This window comes from Crinia signifera, chromosome 9 (assembly GCF_055691185.1).
Source record: "Crinia signifera chromosome 9, ASM5569118v1, whole genome shotgun sequence".
Classification (NCBI taxonomy): Eukaryota; Metazoa; Chordata; class Amphibia; order Anura; family Myobatrachidae; genus Crinia; species Crinia signifera.
In genome coordinates this window covers 152,435,868-152,450,510 of record NC_139225.1, presented here as the reverse complement: position 1 = coordinate 152,450,510, position 14,643 = coordinate 152,435,868, and the positions used below count along the sequence as shown (strand labels likewise).

Below are 14,643 nucleotides of genomic sequence, written 5' to 3'. Positions count from 1 at the left end.
TCAGGGTGAATACAGCTCGTTCATGTTGAACGCAGACCGGGTGCCCAGAGAACTCCCCTGCAGGCGAATTGGACATGCCCTCTTTCGCCTGATAGGTGTTTTAACGCCAGGAGGCGTTCCGCCCTGTATTCACCCTGAATACACTAGTTGGTGAAAGGGTGAAACAGAATCCGCCTGTCTAGCTGATGTAAAAGCTAGAACAGGCGGAACTGCATTTCCTAACGACGGACCCTGAATATGCCCCTGTGTCTCAGACAGTCAAACGCTGTAGTATTATTACACTATAAGATATATGTATGTATACAGGTAATACCGGGCTGTACATGGCTGTGTCCTGTGTATAATATATGTGATATGTAACAGTCTCCGTGTCTCTCAGACAGTCACACGCTGCAGTATTATTACACTATAAGATATATGTATGTATACAGGTAATACCGGGCTGTACATGGCTGTGGTCTGTGACCTGTGTATAATATGTGTGATATGTAACAGTCTCTGTGTCTCTCAGACAGTCACATGCTGCAGTATTATTACACTATAAGATATATGTATGTATACAGGTAATACCGGGCTGTACATGGCTGTGGTCTGTGTGCTGTGTATAATATGTGTGATATGTAACAGTCTCTGTGTCTCTCAGACAGTCACACGCTGCAGTATTATTACACTATAAGATATATGTATGTATACAGGTAATACCGTGCTGTACATGGCTGTGGTCTGTGTCCTGTGTTTAATATATGTGATATGTAACCGTCTCTGTGTCTCTCTCAGACAGTCACACGCTGCAGTATTATTACACTATAAGATACATGTATGTATACAGGTGATACCGGGCTGTACATGGCTGTGGTCTGTGTCCTGTGTATAATATGTGTGATATGTAGCAGTCTCTGTGTCTCTCAGACAGTCACACGCTGCAGTATTATTACACTTTAAGATATATGTATGTATACAGGTGATACCGGGCTGTACATGGCTGTGGTCTGTGTCCTGTGTATAATATGTGTGATATGTAGCAGTCTCTGTGTCTCTCAGACAGTCACACGCTGCAGTATTATTACACTTTAAGATATATGTATGTATACAGGTAATACCGGGCTGTACATGGCTGTGGTCTGTGTCCTGTGTATAATATATGTGATATGTAACAGTTTCTGTGTCTCTCTCAGACAGTCACACGCTGCCGTATAATTACACTATAAGATATATGTATGTATACAGGTAATACCGGACTGTATATGGCTGTGGTCTGTGTCCTGTGTATAATATATCAGGGTTGCCTACTTTTGAAAAATCATTTCAGGGAGAAAAGTAAAAGCCAGGGGGCGGGCCTTGCGTCGCCAGGGGGCGGGCCTTGCGTTGCCAGGGGCGGGCCTTGTGTTGCCAGGGGCGGGCCTTGCGTCGCCAGGGGCGGGCCTTGCGTCACCAGGGGGCAGGCTTTGCAATATTTTGATAAGCATGTTATGCCCATTGCATCACATTGTGTCCCATACAGTAATGTCCATTGGCGCACATTACATTCCACACAGTAAGGCCCACTGCACAGTATACCCCATAGAGTAATGCCCACCAGTCCTAGCTGGTGGGGGAATGTGGGTGGGGATGCATACAACTGCCATACAAGAAGTGTGAACAGGGCCGGTCTTCAAAAATTTTTTTAAAAGTCACTAGATGTGGCAGTGATAGTAGGAAGCAGGTTTACTGCAGCCTGACTGGGTACAGGAGAGCGATAGGCCCACAGATATGGTAAAGCCTGTGGGGTAGAGAGATTTTTATCATGCTTTACCATCTCGGTCCCACCGCTGCTCACTGTTAAGATGAGCTGGCCCTACGATTGGAATATATATCCCTACGCATTTTCTTAGTGTCCACTGAGGCACTGACTGAGGTAGGTGTAGGGGGAGGAGGGGGGACTTTGCATTAAAATATCCGGGCAGAGATCAGGTCACAGATACTTACCACTCGACGGCCAGTAAGCTTTCTCCTGCAGCCACCGCTCCTCTGTCCTCTCTCACTGTCGCGTCTCTTCCGGGATGGCTACTGCGCTTGCGCAACATAATGGCGAGGATGCCGCCAACGTGATGATGCTGCATCATCGTGTCATTGCATTGGCGGCGTCATAGTGGTTATCTCGCGCATGCGCAGTAGCCATTGTGGCAGGGGGAAGCGCTGCTCCGGGAGAAAGGGGGGCTCTTCCCGGGAGTCCGTGAGATTACCCACAATTCCGGGAGTCTCACGGACATTCCGGGAGAGTCGGCAACGCTGTAATATATGTGATATGTAACAGTCTCTGTGTCTCTCAGACAGTCACACGCTGCAGTATTATTACACTATAAGATATATGTATGTATACAGGTAATACCGGGCTGTACATGGCTGTGGTCTGTGTCCTGTGTATAATATGTGTGATATGTAACAGTCTCTGTGTCTCTCAGACAGTCACACGCTGCAGTATTATTACACTATAAGATATATGTATGTATACAGGTAATACCAGGCTGTACATGGCTGTGGTCTGTGTGCTGTGTATAATATGTGATATGTAACAGTCCCTGTGTCTCTCAGACAGTCACACGCTGCAGTATTATTACACTATAAGATATATGTATGTATACAGGTAATACCGGGCTGTACATGGCTGTGTCCTGTGTATAATATGTGTGATATGTAACAGTCTCTGTGTCTCTCTCAGACAGTCACACGCTGTAGTATTATTACACTATAAGATATATGTATGTATACAGGTAATACCGGGCTGTACATGGCTGTGGTCTGTGTCCTGTGTATAATATGTGTGATATGTAACAGTCTCTGTGTCTCTCTCAGACAGTCACACGCTGCAGTATTATTACACTATAAGATATATGTATGCAGGGCCGGTGTTAGGGTGTTGGGCGCCCTCCTGCAAACTGTAAATTTGCGCCCTCCCTCCCATACCTTATAATAGCGACAGTGCATGCTTGAGGTACGCACAATAAAAAAGATGGTACAGTATGTTCTCACAATGAGTGTTTTTTTTTTCAAATTACAGCACACAGTAGCATAATCTTATTCATATTACACTGCATGTAGTGTTACTTATTTACATTACACCACACACTTGTGTCCCTTATACAGATTACGCCATACAATAGGTCCCCTTATATATAATGCCAACAGTAATAGTTCCTTTTACATATAATGCCTACAGTAATGTGGCTTACACATAATGAATTCAAATGGAATTAGCCAAAAATCACATTATACCACCTGGATGGAGCAAAAAAACACGTTAAGGTGCCCATACATGGAGCAATGTGCTCCGTGCATTTTGAACTAGATTGCGTTGCATCTAGTTAAAAACATATGTGAAGTGCTAAAGCAGCGTCGTTCTGACATAGATGCGATGCGATGTACGTGCAGCACATACTTATTGTGCTTTGCGATGTGGGGGAACCGCCCATCGCCTCGCAACAACAGGATCGCTCTGTGTATGGGCACCTTTATGCCAAAATGAAAGTCTGAAAATTCACATCATGCCACCCGGACTGAGCCAAAATTCACGTTATGCCACCCGGACTGAGCCAAAATTCACGTTATGCCACCCGGACTGAGCCAAAATTCACATCATGCCACCCAGATTCAGACAAAATTCACATCATGCCACCCAGACTGAGCCAAAATTCACATCATGCCACCCAGGCTGAGCCAAACTTCACATCATGCCACCAGGTCGAGCCAAAATTCACTTTATGCAACAAGAATTGAGACAAAATTCACGTCATGCCACCCAGATTGAGCCAAAATCCACTTCATGCCACCCAGATTGAGATAAAATGTATGTTATGTTAAATGGATCTAAAAAAATAATTCACGTTTTGCCACACGGATTGAGCTAAACTTTACATATAATTTGGGGACACAGGGACCGTGGGGAGGCAGGGACCAGGGCAGGGGGGGATGCAGTAACTGGGACTGTGGGGAGACGCATTTTCTGAGGTTTGCCCACATTTTTACCTTTGCTGCATAAAAGCATCTAGACCAGGCCTAGAGAAACTATTGTCTCACATGATCTTTTGTATACGTCCACAACATGCTCTGAAAGCCAAGTGCTGGCATTTGCAGATCCACAAAAGCTGTGCCAGTGTGACAATAATGCTGCTTTCAGACCGCATCTCTGGCTTTGACCCTGTATTTGGAAACGTTTCCAAAAACGGGTCTGCCAGATAAAACCCCTTTCACACCGCAGCACTTAAACGGTATATTACCGTTTAAGTGCCGATTTTTTTGACACTGGCAGACCCGTTTTTGGAAACTTTCCAAATACAGGGTCAAAGCCAGTGCAGCCTTCAGCCCTCCCCTCCGTGCAGCTCCCCCCTCCCCCCTCCTCGCGCGTGTCGACCGAGAGCGTGTCGACGCCCCGCACGTGTCGACGCCCCCCCAGCGTGTCGGCCCTCCCCCCCCCCCAGCGTGTCGGCCCTCCCCCCCCCCCCCCCCGTGTCGACTTACCCCATGCCGGTACCTCCGTTGTGGATCCCGGCACTGCAGCTCAGTATGCTCGGAAAGCACTTATGAAAAAAGTGTCTTCCAGAAAATGGCTGCCCCATAGGAAACCCTGTTTAAAAAAACTGTCTTTCGTATGGGGGCAGCCATTTTCTGAAAGACACTTTTTTCATAAGTGCTTTCCAAGCATACTGAGCTGCAGTGCCGGGAACCACAACGGAGATGTCGACACGGGGGGGGGGGGGGGCGCCGACACGCGGGAGGGCGTCGACACGCGCGCGGGGGGGGTTCCAGTGCTGTGAATACTTAATGAGCGCTCATTAAGTATTCACTGTGCTGAATTTAGGACCCAGCTCATTGGCTGGGTCCTAAATACCGTTTCCGAACCGATTTTGAGCCTAAAATACCGGTTCTGAAACGGGTAGGACCCTGCATTTTAACCGGTTAGAAAAAACGTTTTTTCTAACCGGTTAAGTGGTCCTGCACCTTTCAGACCGCACACATTACCGTTTTAAAACGGTAAAAAAACGGCAATATACCGTTTTTAAAGTGCGGCCTGAAAGGGGCATAACACAGGTCTATGTCACCTGACCCAGTCACCCGAGCACATCCTGCAAGTGACACAGAAAGAGTATAACAAGGTGCTACCTGTGACTGACCTGAGAATATAGATAGACTCATCTCCCAGGCGGAGTTGGAAGTCCTCTCCGGCTGGGCTGGAATGCTCTTCTTCCTGCTCTGTCACTTTCAGAGAGACTCGGGGGGACCTCTGTGCCCCCATGGTGGGAATGTTGCCTTTCCCCACTGTTAGCACCTGGACGCCATTAGCGCCCAGGAAATCCATGACAAAGTTCCCCCGGTCGGTCCGTGTCCCTGCAGTGCCGAGCCTAGGACACAGAAGGGCAGCTCCACGCTGATGCTGATCGGAGCTCCCCCGCTGTGTCCTAAGCTCGGCGCTCTGTATGCTGCACTGTGCACTGCAGCATGCCTGACTGAGGAGCCGCCGGGGGAGGAGAAAAAGTGAGTGTGCAGGCAGCAAGGGAAGATGCCCATGCTGCTGTCACTGCACACGGAGTCAGTAGCGGTGGACTCTTTAAAGCATTTGGAGACAAGACAGGTGCCCCATACAGCTGTCACTCGGCAGCAGTAGTGTCAGTGGAGGGGGGAGCGCCTCTCAGGTCTGGCGCCTACCTGCTTTGCAGGCTTTGCTGAGCGGGTAGCGCCGGCCCTGTATGTATGTATACAGGTAATACCGGGCTGTACATGGCTGTGGTCTGTGTCCTGTGTATAATATGTGTGATATGTAACAGTCTCTGTGTCTCTCAGACAGTCACACGCTGCAGTATTATTACACTATAAGATATATATATATATGTATACAGGTAATACCGGGCTGTACATGGCTGTGGTCTGTGTCCTGTGTATATTATGTGTGATATGTAACAGTCTCTGTGTCTCTCTCAGACAGTCACACGCTGCGGTATTATTACACTATAAGATATATGTATTATACAGGTAATACCGGGCTGTACATGGCTGTGGTCTGTGTCCTGTGTATAATATGTGTGATATGTAACAGTCTCTGTGTCTCTCTCAGACAGTCACACACTGCAGTATTATTACACTATAAGATATATGTATGTATACAGGTAATACCGGGCTGTACATGGCTGTGGTCTGTGTCCTGTGTATAATATGTGTGATATATAACAGTCTCTGTGTCTCTCAGACAGTCACACGCTGCAGTATTATTACACTATAAGATATATGTATGTATACAGGTAATACCGGGCTGTAAGCAACTTCCGGTTCCGGTGGCTTGATGTGAGGTAGCGTGTGCCTCAGCTCCGCTGCCCACCGGCTCCTAACTTACTTTTTCATGGCTCCCGGAGCCTCCAAACACGCCAGCCCGACAGTCCCAGAAGCACTCCAGCACCCGCCGAGCAGCGCATGGAGAAATTCCTGGCGGACATGCCAGGATCTAAACCTCGCACACAGCGCCAGAAAATAGCGACGCCTGCCACATCCAAGATGGCGCCGATCACGGAGCCCACGCGCCAGCAGCTCCAGACAACGCCGCTAGTACAAGGTACCAGGAGATCCCCAGCTAACTCACAGGCTGCCTCCCCTGCAAAACCCTCCGAGGAAGAACCCCAGATGACCGTACCTCTGCCACAGGACAAGGTAATTGTTAGACTTCTGTATGTGTATTATAGCAACCACTGTTCTCAACTGTGCTTATAGATAGATATTGTCAGTGTATGTCTGATAGTTGTTGATAAAGTTTTTCAGGTACTTCCTGTTTTTACTTCCTGGTTGTTATGCAGTAGCTGGTGATGCAGCAAGCAGAGAGTGCAGCATGTCATCCAAGTTATATGTTCATCATTAAACGTTCTTCTTGCAAATCTTACAGCATCTACTTGTTCTAAATGCGTTCCTGCTAACAGGTTATGGGCCCAGGACTGCAGAAAGAGAAGTAACAAGAGTCAAAAGCACTCAAACAGAAAGGCAGAACCCAGAAGAGACATGGCTGCCGTTAACAGTGCCTCAGCCAAATTCACAGTGATGAATCTGACTAACCAGAACTACCAGACATGGAAATTCAAAGTAAAGATGCTGCTTATAAGAGAAGGTACGTGGAAATGCATACAAGAACCTAAACCTCACCAAGTCACAGAGGAATGGACTGAGAGAGATCAGAAAGCCCAGAGTACAATCTCTCTCAGTATAGATGATGATCAGATCGTGCATATATGTAACTGTGACAGTGCAAAAGATATGTGGGATGTGCTGCAGAAAGTGCACGAGAGAGCAAATTTAAGCAATAAGCTATATTTAATCAGAAAGCTGTATCAGTCTAAACTGCTTAAAGGCCAGGACATGCAGGATTATATAAGATGTACTCTAGAAATGGTAGAGCGTCTGCGTTGCATAGGAGAAGAAATAAAAGACTTTCATATAGCAGCCCTGCTACTCAGTGGTCTCCCAGATAGTTATGGGACACTTGTAACTGCGCTAGATGCCAGACCAGACGATGAACTTACATTAGAGTATGTGAAAGGCAAACTTGTGGATGAATATAAGCGCAAGACTGAGAGCACAAATAAGGATGAAGGATCCTTAGCAGAATCAGCATTAAAGGTGCAGAACTGTTTTCAGAAATCCACTCAGAGACATGAAACACGTGAATGTTTTGTATGCAAGAGACCCGGTCACTTAAAGGCAGATTGTAGAGTTTGGAAAGCCAGAATGGATCAGTTAAAGAAACAAGATGCTAAGCAAGAAGCAAAATGTGCTATAAAAGAGCCAGGAAACACTTCTAATGCTGAATTTGCCTTTCATAGTAACAGCAGTACATCAGTGATAAATGCGTGGTGCATTGACTCAGGAGCTACAAGTCATATGACTAATGATAAAAATTTCTTCACTCAGTTGGACCAAAGTAATTCAGAAAGAATAGCTACAGCTAATGGACATTACATGGTTTCAGGAGGGATAGGGGAAGGTTATCTTTACTGTCCAGTCTCTCCAACATTTACCAGAAAAATACTTATGAAGAATGTACTGTATGTGCCCAATCTTGACACTAACCTGCTATCAGTGAAAAAGCTCGCCAAGCAAGGACATATTGTGACATTTAAAGGTGACAAGTGTATTATTACAAATGGAAGCCACATTCTTGCAGAAGGAACTATCAAAGATGAGCTATATCAGTTAAAGTGCAGAGAAGTTGTTAATACCGCTAAGCAGGAGCATGTTAACTGCATCCATGTATGGCACCGTCGTCTAGGGCACAGAAATCCAGCAGCAATAAGAAAACTAGCCCAAGAACAGCATGCAAATGGTATCAAAATTGATCCTTGCACACAAATGATGAAGTGTACCAGCTGCCTAAAAGGGAAAATTACAAGAAAACCTTTTCCAAAAGCAAGTAATAGTAGAGCTGAAAATTGTCTGGATATAATTCACACAGATGTATGTGGACCAATGAAAAATATGACCCCAGGACAGAAAAGATATTTTCTTACATTCATTGATGATTACTCCAAATTCACAACTCTTTACCTGCTGCAAAGTAAGGATGAAGTCTCAGAAAAACTTGAAGCATATCTTGCCCAAGTAAACAACAAGTTCGGAAGATTTCCAAAAATAATGCGTGCAGATAATGGCACAGAATACAAGAGTGGCAAAACACAAACCATTCTGAAAAGACATGGAGTTACATTCCAGACTACGGTACCATATAATCCAGAGCAAAATGGTGTCGCTGAAAGAATGAATCGGACACTATGTGAAAGTGGGCGGAGCATGCTCTTTGATGCAGATTTGCCAGCAACTTACTGGGGAGAGGCAATCATGACAGCCTGTTATCTCCAAAATCGTTTATTAGGTAAAACAACTGAAAAGACTCCATATGAACTATGGAATGGAAAGAAGCCTGACCTGCATCATATTAAAATATTTGGAAGTAAAGCATTTGTTCATGTTCCAAAGGAAAAGCGCTCAAAATGGGATGCTCGAGCAGAGGAAGGAGTGCTCGTAGGTTACAGTGAGTCTCAAAAGGGATACAGAATTCTACATAAAGAAACCAACCAGGTGACAATAAGTAGAAGCGTTATAATTGATGAAAACTCAGTGTATCTTACATTTGAAGAAATGACACAGGCAGTGCAGCTTGAAGAACAACCACCGTCAGTAGAAGAAAATAATATTGAAGTTGCTATAAGTGATCCTGTTACTGCTGAAGAGGAAAGATTACCTCTACCTCTAGTCAGGAGTTCTACAAGGTGTAATAAGAATATTCCACCAAAGCGACTATCTTATCTTGCACGAACAGCACCAGAACCTGAACCAGAATCCTGGAAAGACATGCAAAAACTGCCCACTAATAAAAAGGAAAAATGGATTAAAGCAGCTGATGAAGAAATGGAATCTCTTAAACCGCTCCAGACATGGGAACTTACAGAGTTGCCTGTAGGAAAACATGCAGTTGGATGTAAATGGGTTTTTAAAACCAAATATGACTCTGAAGGTAAAGTCCACAGATTTAAAGCAAGATTAGTAGCAAAGGGCTATACTCAAAAATATGGTGAAGATTATGATGCAACTTTTGCACCAGTTGCGAAACAGAGTACTTTCAGAACCTTGATGGCCATAGCTGCTTTAAGAAATATGGAAGTAAGGCATTTTGACATTAAAACTGCTTTTCTCAATGGCGATATTGAAGAAGAATTGTACATGGCTCAGCCTGAAGGTTATATAGTAGAGGGCAAAGAGCATCTTGTCTGCAAATTACAAAAATCTCTCTATGGTCTCAAACAATCAGCTAGACCGCATGGGTCCTCAAACTGCGGCCCTCCAGATGTGGTGAAACTACAAATCCCAGCATGCCTTGCCACAGTTTTCCTATAAGGGAGTGTTAAAACTGTGGCAAGGCATGCTGGGAATTGTAGTTTCACCACATCTGGAGGGCCGCAGTTTGAGGACCCATGAGCTAGAGCATGGAACAGTAAAATAAATGAAGTTTTACTAAACGAAATGTTCACAAGAAGTAAGGCAGACTCATGCCTATACTCCAAGTTTGAAGATGGGAAGTGGATGTATCTACTCTTGTATGTGGATGATTTGATTATTGCCCATGAAGAAAATGAAGAAATCAAAAAGTTAAGTGAAGTTCTGAATTCACACTTTGAAACTAAAGATCTGGGAGAGGTGACATACTATCTAGGAATCCAGATACAGCGGAAAGAAGATGGAAGTTTTCTGCTCAATCAATCTGCTAAAATTACTAAAATTCTCAATCAGTTTAAAATGTCAGAGGCTAAAGGTGTGACTACGCCAATGGACGCAGCTTATCTCAAACTGGAAGGAGAAGATGATCTCTTGCCCAATAATGAACAATACAGACAAGCAGTGGGGGCACTTATATATGTGGCAACCACTACAAGGCCAGATTTCAGTTGCCATGTCTCATCTTTGTAGGCGTGTGAGTAAACCTCGTCAAAGAGATTGGAATGCAATCAAGAGAGTCATGCAGTACCTTAAACACACACAGGACATGAACCTGACATTGTCAGAAAAAGGAAATCTTGAACTGACAGGATATGTGGATTCAGATTGGGCAGGTGATTACAAGGATCGTAAGTCAACAAGTGGCTACTTGTTCAAGGTTGGAGACAGCCTAATATCATGGTCCAGCAAAAAGCAAATGTCAGTTGCCTTATCATCAACAGAAGCGGAATACATCTCCGCAGCTTATGCCAGTCAAGAAGTTGTTTGGTTACGTCAGTTACTACAGGATTTTGGAGAGTCAGTAGCAAAACCAACGGTATTGTTTGAGGACAATCAGGGATGTATAAAACTTGCAAACAGTGAAAAGATAAATGCTAGAACCAAACATGTTGATGTGAAGCATCATTATCTACGTGATCTAGTGGAGCAAAATGTAATTCTTCTTGAATATTGTGAGACTGACAATATGTTAGCTGATATTATGACAAAGCCAGTACCAAGGCCAAAGTTTGAGGATATCAGATCTAGAATGGGACTTGTTTGAGAAGCAGTAGTTGAGTGGGGGTGTTAGACTTCTGTATGTGTATTATAGCAACCACTGTTCTCAACTGTGCTTATAGATAGATATTGTCAGTGTATGTCTGATAGTTGTTGATAAAGTTTTTCAGGTACTTCCTGTTTTTACTTCCTGGTTGTTATGCAGTAGCTGGTGATGCAGCAAGCAGAGAGTGCAGCATGTCATCCAAGTTATATGTTCATCATTAAACGTTCTTCTTGAAAATCTTACAGCATCTACTTGTTCTAAATGCGTTCCTGCTAACAGTAATACCTGACCTACACGCACCGGTCACCTATGGGGAGATGGTGGGGGCTATCGGAGCTGCTATATTACCCCTATTCCTGGAGCAGACAGAAAAGATAAACCATCAACTGGCCCAAATGCAAAAAAGGGTGCTAGATACTGAATGCAGACTGGGAGAATGCTTTCAGGACATGGCAGAAATTAAACCAGCAGTGTCCCAGCACTCCAGAGAGATCCTGGCCCTCCACAATAAAATACAAGATCTGGAGAACAGATCCAGACGGAATAATCTCCGTCTGGTGGGTATTCCAGAGACCATAAAAGGACCAGAACTGTTCCACTTTATTAAAAATACCCTGCCAGAGTTATTGGGGATTCAGGATAGATGCACCGACATGGTGATTGAACGGGCACACAGACTTGGCCCCCAGCGCCCACAGAACGAATCCAGACCAAGAACAGTGATCTTTAAAACACTCAATTATTTGCACAAGGAACTTTTCTGGGTGGCATCCAGAAAGCACAGAAATATCAAATGGAAGGATCACTCCATACTGATCTTTCAAGATTACTCAGCTGAATTGACCAAGCAGAGAAAGGAGTTCTCCCCAATATGCTCGAGGCTTATCAAAATGGAGCGCAAATTCGCACTCCTGTACCCAGCTAAATTGAGGATTTATAATGGCACCTCTTTCAAAGACTTTATGACTGCAGCGGATGCAGAATGCTTTATAAACGAAGAAACCCCCCTACCTGATGATCAAGGCGGAATGTCTGACTGCGAATGAACAGCCCTCACAGACCCATGAGAATGTCCAGCTTCCTGCCAAGAATACTCCCGCCTGCAAGTTTCTTTACAGGACCAGACTTTCATACAACAGACCCAGCCCAAACCATGCAAAGAATTGTGAAGATCTCCGAGCTTCATCATGAAGAACTGGTGTAAACTGGACTACCCTCACCTGACAGGAGAAGGTCATGTTTAATGCCACCGACAGGCTGGGAATTATGAAGGACTCGGCTAATAACAGACTATAATCTGTTTAAGGCCATACAGCCATCACAATATCCAAGTTACAGGTCGTATGGAACTGTCTAATTGTTAAAATGTTTGCATATATGTTTGATTACAGTGTTTAGTTTAAGAACCCTGCTAAGGAGCCGTTAGGGCTTAGGAGCACTAGGAAAAGACTACACACGAGAGAGATATTCAGTCTCCCCGGAACAAGACAAGGAAGTCTCACAAAGATGTTATATTCTAGTTTTGTTATATTTTATCCCCCCCCCCCCGTAACCCTCCCTCTCCCCCTAATTTGCATGCATCTGTCAACGTAGGAAATGTAAACCGTGATCCCAAATGGCTCTACACATAGGAAGTTGGAATGTGGGGGGTATAAACTCCCCCATAAAACGAAAAAAGATCTTAATCTATCTTAACAAACTGAACTTAGATCTGGTATTTCTACAGGAATCTCACCTAATCCCCTCAGAGGTAGCAAAACTAAACATATTAAAATGGAAGCTATTAGCTTCAGCATCTTATAACTCAAAAGCCAGAGGGGTTGTAATCCTAGCAAAAAGTCATTTAGATGTGAGTGTAATTAAGACTGTCGCAGACCCAAATGGCCGATATGTGATGTCCCACTTAAAAATAGGACAGCAAAACCTGATATGCTTAAATGTATATGCTCCCAATCAATATTCAGAATCCTTCCTGAGAAAGCTTGTATCACTCTTATCGTCACACCCCAACGACCCTATCATACTATGTGGGGATCTAAACCTAGTATCTTTAACTCAGCTAGATAAACAATGCCCCCCAAAACAACCCAGAAAGCTTCCAAAATTCGGAGTCCCTGCACTATGTGAATCACTACACCTCTTAGATACATGGAGAGTACTCCACCCCACTGAAAAAAGCTACTCATGCCTCTCAGCAGCTACGGGACATATGTCCCGTATAGATTATATACTGTTATCACATTTTATGTTACCCCGGATTGAATATGCAGACATGGCTCCAATTGTTATCTCGGACCATGGTGTAGTACACATCAAATTATGCCTAAATCCCTCACAAAATACATCAACAATGTGGAGATGCCCACAAACACTAGCTACTTCCACACAAATAAGAATGCAGTGTTGAAGGCATGGGATGACTACGCCCTAGACAATGCACTTACCTTGCAATCCGATCCCCTGCTGTTTTGGCAGGCCTCTAAGGCCACAATCAGAGGTGAAATAATATCCCGCATGTCATCATTCAAACGAACCATGAAGGCTGACTATATAAAAGCACAAGCAACCTTAACAGACACCTTCCAGCTTTATAACGCCACCCCCACACTAACCAACAAACAAAAATACTTAGAATCCAAAGCTCTCTTTGAACAACAAATTGAGAAATCAGAATCCATCTATTCATTCACAAAAGCATCCCGATTTCACCGATTTGGGAACAAATCGAGTAAACTGCTATCCTCCCTACTACAAGGCCAAAGGACCCCCGCAACGATACATCCTCTCCAAACCCCCAAAGGTACACTAGCCACATCAAACTCTCAAATAGCGCAAACACTTTGCGACTACTACACAAATCTTTATTCACAGCCACTTACCAACCCAGACTCTGAGAAACAATTTTGGGATGGCTTGACGACCCCCCAGTTATCCCCTGAAAATTCAGAGGCCTTAATAAAGGATATCACACTAGAAGAAGTATCCAGAGCAATTTCTGGACTAAAATCAGGAAAAGCACCAGGGCCGGATGGCCTTTCTTCGGATTACTATAAATTATTAACTACAAAAATCACCCCAGTATTAACAAAAGTGTTTAACACTATATTACACTCCAAAACTATACCCACATATTTCAATTCGGCAAACATACGCGTAATACCCAAACCTGGTAGGGATCTCTCCCAGCTCCTACAGACCCATTTCGCTATTGAATTTAGATTATAAGATTCTTACTAAGATCATGGCAGAACGCCTGAAGGAAATGCTCCCCTCCCTCATACACAACGACCAGACAGGGTTTGTTAAAAACCGCAACTCTTCCATCAACATCAGAAGAGTCCTAGCGGCGTTGGCTGGAGCCCAGTGCGCTGTGTCGGACTGCCCGAAAGCTATCCTATCATTGGACGCTGAGAAGGCGTTCGACATGGTGCACTGGGACCATCTCTATCACACACTGAGGAGTTTTGCCTTCCCCGAACAATTTATTGAACTACTAATGACACTATATAAGGATTCCTCCTCTAATATTATCTGTAATGGCATACTGTCTGACCCGTTCCCCATACTAAGAGGCACGAGACAGGGGTGTCCCCTGTCCC

General features: G+C 44.4%; 2 protein-coding genes across 4 annotated transcripts in view; both read left to right on the top strand.

Moving 5' to 3' along the window:
- The window catches only part of LOC146036342 (putative HLA class I histocompatibility antigen, alpha chain H), a 405,284-nt gene that overhangs the window by 67,438 nt on the left and 323,203 nt on the right, over positions 1-14,643 (top strand). The gene's annotated exons all lie outside the window — the stretch shown is intronic.
- Positions 1-14,643, top strand: part of LOC146036344 (putative HLA class I histocompatibility antigen, alpha chain H) — a 223,387-nt gene that overhangs the window by 67,321 nt on the left and 141,423 nt on the right. The window contains exon 1 of one of the 2 annotated variants that reach the window (XM_083160301.1): positions 6,937-7,120. The exons of the other annotated variant lie outside the window; for it this stretch is intronic. Within the exon in view, the coding sequence (XP_083016427.1) occupies positions 7,015-7,120 (106 nt within the window). The 5' untranslated portion in view covers positions 6,937-7,014. Of the gene's footprint in view, positions 1-6,936; positions 7,121-14,643 lie in introns of those variants that run through there. 2 annotated transcript variants of the gene reach the window in all.